A 10,094-nucleotide genomic window follows, 5' to 3' on the forward strand; every position below is an offset into this window, starting at 1 on the left:
TATGTGTCTAATCCAGCAGAGCAAACCAAAGGAGGTAAACGAATTAGCTGCGTCTCCTCAGTTTCAATCACTCTTTTATAAAAGGCCATTGAAATTTTATCTTTCTTTAGTTTCTCATTATTTTTTTATATTTTTTAGGAATTGTTTGGAAGTTAATTTTTGAATTGCATGCTAAATTATGAACATTGTTGATTAATTAATTTAAGGAATGCAGATGAGTGGCAGGGGCCAATTGATTGATTAGAAAGAGGAAAAGAAGTTGAAGTGATCATCAAAGACCCAAAGAAGCATTTGATGGTATTTCAAATTTCAGGTAAAGAGAATGGCTTATAAGCTATGAATAGATAATGGTTCTTGGTTGGTCCATATTCATTGGTAACTTAAAGTGGGAGATCCTGAGCTGCAAAGTTTATTTATAGTGATCAAATTCTAAAAATGCAAATCGTGTATGTTTCTTTTCAACAAGTGCTGCCCTTTACTTTTCCTTTTCTATTTCACTACATCTCAAACGTACGATTCTGCAGCAAAATTCTCTTTATTTAATATCTTTAATGTCATAAATAAAATCTAGAGTCATATTACATTGAAATTCATCATAATTTAGACTTCAATATCGAATTTAGTCTATATAATATTTCATTTGTTATAAATTTTTCAATACATTTTCTTAGGGCCAAATACTATTTTTTATTTGTGATGTCAATGTTTGAGATACTCCTTTGCTTATTTTTATTTGCCCAATTTAAAAGATAGTACTTATTAAACTAATAAATATAACATTTAGTGTTGTTTTTTTTTATTTATAAAGTATATAAAATATTTAAAAATTTTAAAATAAAAATTCTATTATATTTAACAAGATCAAGCATTAGAGATAACTTTTTTAAAATCCAAAAAATTTAAAAATTAAATGTGAAATAAAGAAGATACACAGCGTAATGAAAATTTTAAAAATCACTTTCTATTTTAAGTTAACTTCTAAAAATACTTTTATTTAAAAATGAAAACGCAACGATAACTTCAATAAATTTGTTTATTTCATTTATTGAAAAACAAGGTCATTAAGGACAGTTCTGTACAATATAGCAAGTTGCTTACCTCTATTATATGTGATATTTTATATAATTATTTTGAATCTCTTATATTTTTTTTAATATTCATGCATCTAAAACGATTCTATGAAATCACTAAAAAAGTCCACTTTAAATCATAAAACACATATATTCCTTTTAAGAAAGGTAAGTTTACTTATAGCAGTCATACTTCCTAGTTGATCCACAAAGGTTATATTATATGATTTCAGTCTTTAAATCTAACTTTTTCATTTTATTTTTATCGAAAAATTATATTTTGATTCTGATATAAAAAATCTACACATTGATTTCCATCACTTAGAAAAGTTATAACGATATTAATATATTTTTTATTTAAGGATAAAAAAAAAATATTATATAAAAGAAGTAAAATGTAAAATTTATATATATAAGGATCAAAATACAGTATAAATATGGGAATTAAAATAAATATTATATTAAAATATTCTAATTTTGATAAGCAATAAAAGGTAAATCATAAATAATTTCTAATCTAAAAATGAAAATATAAGAATTTTTCATATAAAAATTAAAATAAAACAAAACATTCTATCTAGATTTTTAACACAATTTCATTAGCAAATAAAAAATATGATATTAATCAGATAAACTAAGTAAACTTATAATTAAACCAGAAATAAATCTTACAAAATTTACTTTTGAGTAATTTACATTCACCTTCTATTACATTTATTATATAATTTTTAACATTTATTACACAGTTATTCTCTCTCTTCTTTTAATACTATATCATTTATTATATATATTTTTTCTCTTCTTAGATCTCTCTTTTTCATTCACCTAAGGTGGGGACTGAATCTTCATTTTCCAATACTTCTCAACATTCCCTTTGCCACCCTCTGATGAGAATTCCTCTCATTCACGTTACTTCCCATTGAGATAAAACTCTACCAACCCTTGGCAATCTCTTAGGCTTCCCTTTCACTCTCATTGTCTTGTTGTCCCTCTGTTACCTTAACAATGATCACAGGCAAAGATATATACCATGTTGGGGCAGCTCTTGTTCCCCTATATTCACCAATGATATTGGCCTATTGTTCAGTGAAGTGGTGGAAGATCTTCACACCAGAACAGTGCGCTGGCATAAACCGCTTTGTGGCAGTGTTCGCAGTCCCTTTCCTTTCATTCCGTTTCATATCTTCCAATGACCCTCGCACTATGAACCTCCCATTCATAGCCGCAGACACTCTTCAAAAAGTTGTGATTTTGTGTTCACTTTTACTATGGAACGCCTTCACAAAGAGTGGTAGCATTGATTGGACCCTTACCCTCTTCTCACTTTCCACTATCCCAAACACACTCGTTGTTGGGGTCCCACTTTTAACATCTATGTATGGTGATTCATCAGCTAGCCTCATGGGTCAAATTGTGGTTTTGCAGTGTGTGATTTGGCTCCCTGTGATTATCTTTTTGTATGAATATAGAGGCGCTAAGCAACTCGTTTCAGAGAAGTTCCCTGAGACTGCAGGGTCTATAACCTCATTCAAGGTTGACTCTGATGTTTCCTCTTTTAATGGTAAGGAACCGTTACAAGCTGATGCGGAAGTGAAAGAAAATGGAGAGCTTCATGTGGTTATGAGGAGTCCTTCCTCCAACAAGTCTTTTCCGAATACTGTTACTGGGCTTCAGTCATCCAGAGAACCAATGCAAAGAGGTTCGTGTTTTGAAACATTGGGTAATCTCCAAAATGATGATGCTTTTCTAGTGGAGATCGTGTCCAAGATGAATAAGGAAAAGTTTTGCAGAAGCAAGAGCTGTAATGATATCGCTAATGGAGGTTTGCTTTCGTCTTACAGTGTTGTTAAGTAATATAATATAATTTTGTTGCAGAAAGAAAGATACATCTGTTATATATATATTCATCTTAATTAGTAAAACTTATAATAAATTAAGATAATCTTTTATTTAATAAATATTGTCTCTTTTTCTATAACATGCATATTATATTACTTATTGAAATTTTAAAATTGCTGCTTTGGGAAATTTTAATTTGACTTGAATGTGAAAAATTGGTGCTGGAATGCTACTTGAATCATACATGCCCCCACGTCATACGTGTTTTTGGCTTCTGAAAGTGACTTTCCCATTTTCTCATGTTAATGTTTTAATTTAATTTAATTTTGTGAATATTCATTTATAGCCATTGCAGACAAATTCAAACAATCTCCTTTTGCACGCAGTTCAACATGAATTGATTTACACGAGTCCTGGTCTTAAAGCAATAGGAGACAAGGAGGTTGGGACTGTCGAAGGAACCTAACAATATCCCTTAAGCGAGGGGCGGAAGGAGGTGATGAACATTGAAGAAAGAGATGCAAACAAAAAGCAACAAATGCCTCCTACTATTGTCATGACAAAGCTCATTCTCACCACTGTTTGCAGGAATCTCATGACAAATCCTAGTACCTATGCCAGTGTTTTGGGCCTCGCATGGTCTTTTATAACATTTAGGTACTTTTAAAGATACAAACGTTGTTGACTAAGAAAAAAAGTTAGGAATGTTTAACCACATATTCTCAATCCACTCTTCACAATATATTAGTTAAAATCTGTTAAAAATTACATGAATCTCACTCATTAATACTTCATTTTAAAAAAAATCTAATTACCTAAAACATATTAAGGAGTATATTAAAATAATATGGTGCTATTATTTTTTAACGTGGAAAAAAAAATGAGAAAAAAGCCAGAGACATTAAAATTATATATATTTTTTGAGGTTCTATTTTCTTTCTTCAATCATTGCTTGTGTTCATACGCAGGTGGAACATCAAAATACCATCCATTATAAATGACTCCATTACAGTACTGTCAAATACCGGGCTGGGAATGTTTATGTTCAGTTTGGGTACTATCTTCAACATTTTTTTTTTCTCTCCTTTCTGATATAGTGTGAACAAATTTGGTTTTAATATGGGCACTGATTTCATTATTTTCAAATTTTATTTTGACACTTGTTGTAAATCAAATTTTTGTATAGATCTCTCCCTCTCTCTATCTGTCTATATACATATATAAACATTAACTTTTATTATTTGGTATGTTTGTATTTATGCTAGCTGTGCTTCGTTTGCTGTGTCGTTCTCTTTACATATGCTGACTTAAATAGGTCTATTCATGGCATTACAACCTAAGATCATAGATTGTGGAAAATCATTGGCAGCACTTGCTATGGTAGCTAGGTTCTTGGTTGGTCCAGCAGTGATGGCTACAACCTCCATACTCATTGGTATCCGAGGAGTTCTTTTACATGTTTCAATTGTTCAGGTAAAATAAAACTCATTAACTCTTAGAATATACTAATGGAATATGCTTCATTAATTCACACTATAGGATATTTATGTATTAACGTCAGCTGACGCTAAAAAAACTAAAAACTGACTTTAATATAAGAATTAGCATATAGTTAGCTTAGCAAAATATCACTATCTAAACTTTGAGAAGCATAGCGTTGGCAAAACCATGTAATTGTGAAATATATATACAAATTACATAAATACAAATTACCCTATATTTTACATCATAATCTAAAATAAATAATTTTTTTATCAATTTAATCATTGAATTGTAATTATAACTATATTTTATTTAGGTTAAAATTTTGAAAAATAAAATAATTATAATAATATAATAAAAATATTTTATATATTTTAAATATTTTATACCTATTAAAATTTTTTAAATTGATCTAAAATTTGCTAATATTATATGAAAAAATCCTTTAATAAATGACTCATTGTACGATAAAATTATCTAATAACAAAATTTAAAGACTTAAGAACAAGAGTAACTTGTATTGTTATAATTTAATTTCATAAACACGTATATGTATGTGTACCTGTGTAACTATTTTTTAATTACCATTTGTAGGCTGCTCTTCCCCAAGCTATTGCAACCTTTGTATTTGCCAAAGAATGCAATGTCCACGCAGATATGCTAAGCACTTCGTAAGTATACCTTTTTAAATTTATACCTGTTAAAAAAAATAGCATTTTATGCCTTTTGATTACAACACATCAACATAAATTCTAAAAAAGATTTTACAAAATTTGCAGGGTTGCCTTCGGAACGGTGATTTCATTGTTTGCAACAATAATCTCTTACGTGCTTCTTGAACTCTAAGTAAGCTGTTGTTTGGAGGCAAAGAAGAGAAAATAAATGTATGGCCGTTTATAGTAAAAGTTTGTCGGAACCTATGTGTTTAAACCAATCAATTTAAGATAGGGTATCATGTTTTATCGTACTCTTTGTTAAGAACAATCATGCAAAATGAGTGTTATATACTGACATTTCTATTGGATTTACCTTTTCTTTTATCAGTCACTGTAAGAGCCCTTGGTTAATTATAGTAACATATTTAAAATATTTTTTTAAGTTAAAAAATAAAAATGAATAAAAAAAGCTAAAGAGCAAAATAAAAATTACTTTTAATATAAAATCACTAATTTTTTTTAATTAATTAAAATAATTCTCTACAAAACTAGACAAGCAATAATAAAAAAGAAATAGATGAAAGAAACAATCGAGGAAATAACAAGCTACAGATTACAAGCACCTTGAAAGCATGTCATCCACGTAAATGAGTGTCACATGCCGCCTAAGATCATCCATTCTTAATTTGACCAATTAAAATTAAAGTAGAAAGATATTGGAGCATACAAAATCAGTTCAACGTGGATGCAATTCGTGGATCCTCAACTTGACAGTCCCAACCACACGATTGTAAATCAAACTTCTGTTTCTGTCGTTATGCTTGGCCTTTTCTCTTCTTCCTCGCTCCTCAAATTCTCTGTATACTCTCTCTCAAAGTATGATTACCACAAAACATCTATTTTCCACCTGTTGGTAAAACATTATTACCACAAAGGCAGTTTAATAAAATGTTAATTATATTTTGAAATAGAACAATAATTACTTTAAAGTAATTTACCTTCTAAATCAAGAATTGAAAGATCTATTTTAGTTAAGCTTGTAAATTTTAATTTTTGGTAAATTAATTTATACAAATTTCTTAAAATTTGAATTTATTTTATTTTAATTAAAAGTAATACTATTTTAATATAATTCACCTTTGCATTTATTATATAATTTTTAACATTTATTACGTATTTATTCTCTCTCTTCTTTTTATATTATATCATTTATTATATATATATTTTTCTCTTCTTAGATCTCTCTTTTTTCAGTCACTTAAAATGGGGTGTGAATCTTCATTTTCCAATACTTATCAACATTCCCTTTCCCACCCTCTGATGAGAATTCCTCTCATTCTGAGATAAAACCTACCAACCCTTGGCAATCTCTTAGGCTTCCCTTTCACTCTCATTGTCTTGTTGTCCCTCTCTTACCTTAACAATGATCACAGGCAAAGATATATACTACGTTGTGTCAGCTCTTGTGCCCCTATATTCACCAATGATTTTAGCCTATTGTTCAGTGAAGTGGTGGAAGATCTTCACACCAGAACAATGCGCTGGCATAAACCGCTTTGTGGCAGTGTTCGCAGTCCCTTTCCTTTCATTCCGTTTCATATCGTCCAATGACCCTCTCACTATGAACCTCCCATTCATAGCCGCAGACACTCTACAAAAAGTTGTGATTTTGTGTGCACTTTTACTATGGAACGCCTTCACAAAGAGTGGTAGCATTGATTGGACCCTCACTCTCTTCTCACTTTCCACTATCCCAAACACACTCGTTGTTGGGGTCCCACTTTTATCATCTATGTATGGTGGCTCAGTAGCTAGCCTCATGGGTCAAATTGTGGTTTTACAGTGCGTGGTTTGGCTCCCTGTGATTATCTTTTTGTATGAATATAGAGGCGCTAAGCAACTCATTTCAGAGAAGTTCCCTGAGACTGCAGGGTCTATAACCTCATTCAAGGTTGACTCTGATGTTTCATCTTTTAATGGCAAGGAACCGTTACAAGCTGATGTGGAAGTGAAAGAAAATGGAGAGCTTCATGTGGTTGTCAGGAGTGCTTCTTCCAACAATTATTTTTCAAATACTGTTACTGGGCTTCAGTCATGCAGAGAACCAATGCAAATATGTTCGTGTTTTGAAACATTAGGTAATCTCCAAAATGATGAAACTTTTCAAGTGGAGATCATGTCCAAGATGAATAAGGAAAAGTTTTGCAGGAGCAAGAGCTGTAATGATATTACTATTGGAGGTTTGCTTTCTTCTTACGGTGTTGTTGAGTAATATAATATAATTATGTTGCAGAAAGAAAGATACATCTGATATATATTCATTTTAATTAGTAAAATTTATAATAAATATAATATTTTATTTAATAAAAAATGTCTCTTTTTTTCTAACATGCATATATTATATTACTGATTTAAATTTTAAAATTGCTGCTAGGGGTGAGTTTAGTTGGACTTGAATGTGTTTCAAGAATTTTTATTTAATTATAATTTTTTTTCGTTTTAAGATATCTAAACAATAAAAACTAGAATATTTTATTTTATTATTTTCATATAAATCTTTAAAATTAGGGGGAAATAACACAATAATGATGATTTGTAATTAAAAAAAAAAACAAATGTCCATGAAATAAACTATAAAGTAAAAGTGATACGAGTAAATTCCATATGAAAAATTACATAGCTAAAAACTTTAAGTGATAAATATCAGGCTTCTGAAAGTGACCTTCCCATTTTTTCATGTTAATATTTTAATTTTAATCTAATGAATTGGTCCACCTTTTTTGTATTTAATTTTGTGAATATTCATTTATAGCCATTGAAGACAAATTCAAACAATCTCATTTTGCATGCAGTTCAACATGAATTGATTTACACGAGTCCTGGTCTTAAAGCAATCGGAGACAAGGAGGTTGGGATTGTAGAAGGAATCCAACAATATTATTTAAGCGAGGGGATGAAGGGGGTGATGAACATTGAAGAAATTGATGCAAACAAAAAGCAACAAATGCCTCCAACTATTGTCATGACAAAGCTCATTCTCACCACCGTTTGCAGGAATCTCATGACAAATCCTAATACCTATGCCAGTGTTTTGGGCCTCGCATGGTCTTTCATAACATTTAGGTATTTTTAAAGATACAAACGTTGTTGATCAAGAAAAAAAGTTAGGAATGTTTAACGACATTCTCAATCCACTCTTCACAGTATATTAGTTAAAATCTGTTAAAAATTACATGAATCTCACTCATTAATATTTTATTTTGAAAATATATAATTACATATAAAATATATTAAAGAGTATATTAATAAAATATGGTGCTAATATTTTTTAACGTGGAAAAAAAATGAAAAAAGCCAGACACATTCAAAGTATATTTTTTTGAGGTTCTATTTTCTTTCATCAATCCTTCTTGTGTTCATACGCAGGTGGAACATCGAAATGCCATCCGTTATAAATGGCTCCATTACAGTACTGTCAAATACCGGGCTGGGAATGGCTATGTTTAGTTTGGGTACTATCTTCAATATTTTTTTTTAACAAATTTGGTTTTAATATGGGCACTGATTTCATTATTTTCAAATTTTATTTTGACACTTGTAACATATATCAAAATTTTGTATAATTCTCTGCCTCTCTCTATCTGTCTATAAGCATAAACATTAATTTTTATTATTTGATATATTAGTATTTATGCTGTGCTTCGTTTGCTGTGTCGTTCTCTCTACACATGCTGACTTAAATAGGTCTATTCATGGCATTACAACCGAAGATCATAGCTTGTGGAAAATCATTGGCAGCACTAGCTATGGTAGCTAGGTTCTTGGTTGGTCCAGCAGTGATGGCTGCAACCTCCATACTCATTGGTATCCGAGGAGTTCTTTTACATGTTTCAATTGTTCAGGTAAAATAAAACTCATCATTGAGAAGCTTAGCGTTGGCAAAAGCATGTAATTGTGAATATATATATAAAGCCGGATATCAGTAATTTTTAGATAAAAAATCAGATTACATAAATATATTACACTATATTTTACCTCGTAATTCAATATAAGCTAAATTTTTTATCAATTTAATCATTGAATTATATTTATATTTTGTTTGATATACATAAATAACCTATTAAACAATTTTAAATTGATCTAAATTTTGCTAATATTATATGATAAAATCTTTTAATAAATGACTGATTGTTAGATAAAATTATCTGATAACAAATTTAATGACGTAAGAACAAGAGTAACTTGTATTGTTATAATTTAATTTCACAAATACGTATATGTATGTGTACATTCGAAGCCTGTGTAACTATTTTTCCTATTACCATTTGTAGGCTGCTCTTCCCCAAGCTATTGCAACCTTTGTATTTGCCAAAGAATACAATGTCCACGCAGATATACTAAGCACTTCGTAAGTATACATTTTTAAATTCTATACCTGTTTAAAAAATAGTATTTTATGCCTTGTAATTACAACACATCAACATAAATTCTAAAAAAGATTTTACATAATTTGCAGGGTTGTCTTCGGAACGGTGATTTCATTGTTTGCAACAATAATCTATTACGTGCTTCTTGAACTTTAAGTAAGCTGTTGTTTGGAGGTAAAGAAGAGAAAATAAATGTATGGCCGTTTATAGTAAAAGTTTGTGGGAACCTACGTGTTTAAACCAATCAATGTAAGATAGGGTATCATGTTTTATCGTACTATTTTTTAAGAACAATCATGCAAAATGAGTGTTATTCTGACACAGCAAGTTACTTATAATTTCTATTGGATTTACCTTTTATTTTATCAGTCATTGTAAGAGCCCTTCGTTATATATAGCCATTTTTTCTCTCTTGACAATATACTTTTCTATTACAGTCATAGTAATAAATTAATAATATCATTTCAACTTTTTTTTTTTCATTCTAGCTTTTATTCCTTTGCTATGGCCTGATGCCTTGACGGTATCAAAGCTCAACGCTCACCTATGGCTTCCTCTACTATCTTTGTTCTTCAAACTTTCAATATGAAAATCATCTTAGTTGAGTTCGAATGATGAAA

At 29.9% G+C, this 10,094-nt stretch overlaps 1 protein-coding gene and 1 pseudogene across 1 annotated transcript; both read left to right on the forward strand.

Annotated features, from left to right (window-relative positions):
- Positions 1-2,075: 2,075 nt before the first annotated feature.
- On the forward strand, positions 2,076-5,237 carry LOC113849431 (annotated as a pseudogene).
- A 1,233-nt stretch (positions 5,238-6,470) lies between these two features.
- LOC113849422 (auxin efflux carrier component 2-like) lies at positions 6,471-9,630 on the forward strand. The gene is made up of 6 exons (XM_027479331.1): positions 6,471-7,287; positions 7,900-8,170; positions 8,474-8,559; positions 8,792-8,949; positions 9,379-9,455; positions 9,564-9,630. Exons 1-6 carry the CDS (start codon positions 6,471-6,473, stop codon positions 9,628-9,630), a joined length of 1,476 nt encoding a protein of 491 aa, XP_027335132.1.
- The last annotated feature ends 464 nt before the right edge of the window (positions 9,631-10,094 follow it).

The sequence above is a fragment of the Abrus precatorius genome, unplaced genomic scaffold (genome assembly GCF_003935025.1).
Source record: "Abrus precatorius isolate BTA unplaced genomic scaffold, Abrus_2018 Scaffold10, whole genome shotgun sequence".
Classification (NCBI taxonomy): domain Eukaryota; kingdom Viridiplantae; phylum Streptophyta; class Magnoliopsida; order Fabales; family Fabaceae; genus Abrus; species Abrus precatorius.

Coding starts and splice junctions, on each gene's coding strand:
- LOC113849422 (XM_027479331.1), top strand. CDS start 6,471: ATGATCACAGGCAAAGATATATACTACGTTGTGTCAGCTCTTGTGCCC. Junction 7,288..7,899: donor TAATGATATTACTATTGGAG/GTTTGCTTTCTT, acceptor TTTTGCATGCAG/TTCAACATGAATTGATTTAC. Junction 8,171..8,473: donor TGGTCTTTCATAACATTTAG/GTATTTTTAAAG, acceptor GTTCATACGCAG/GTGGAACATCGAAATGCCAT.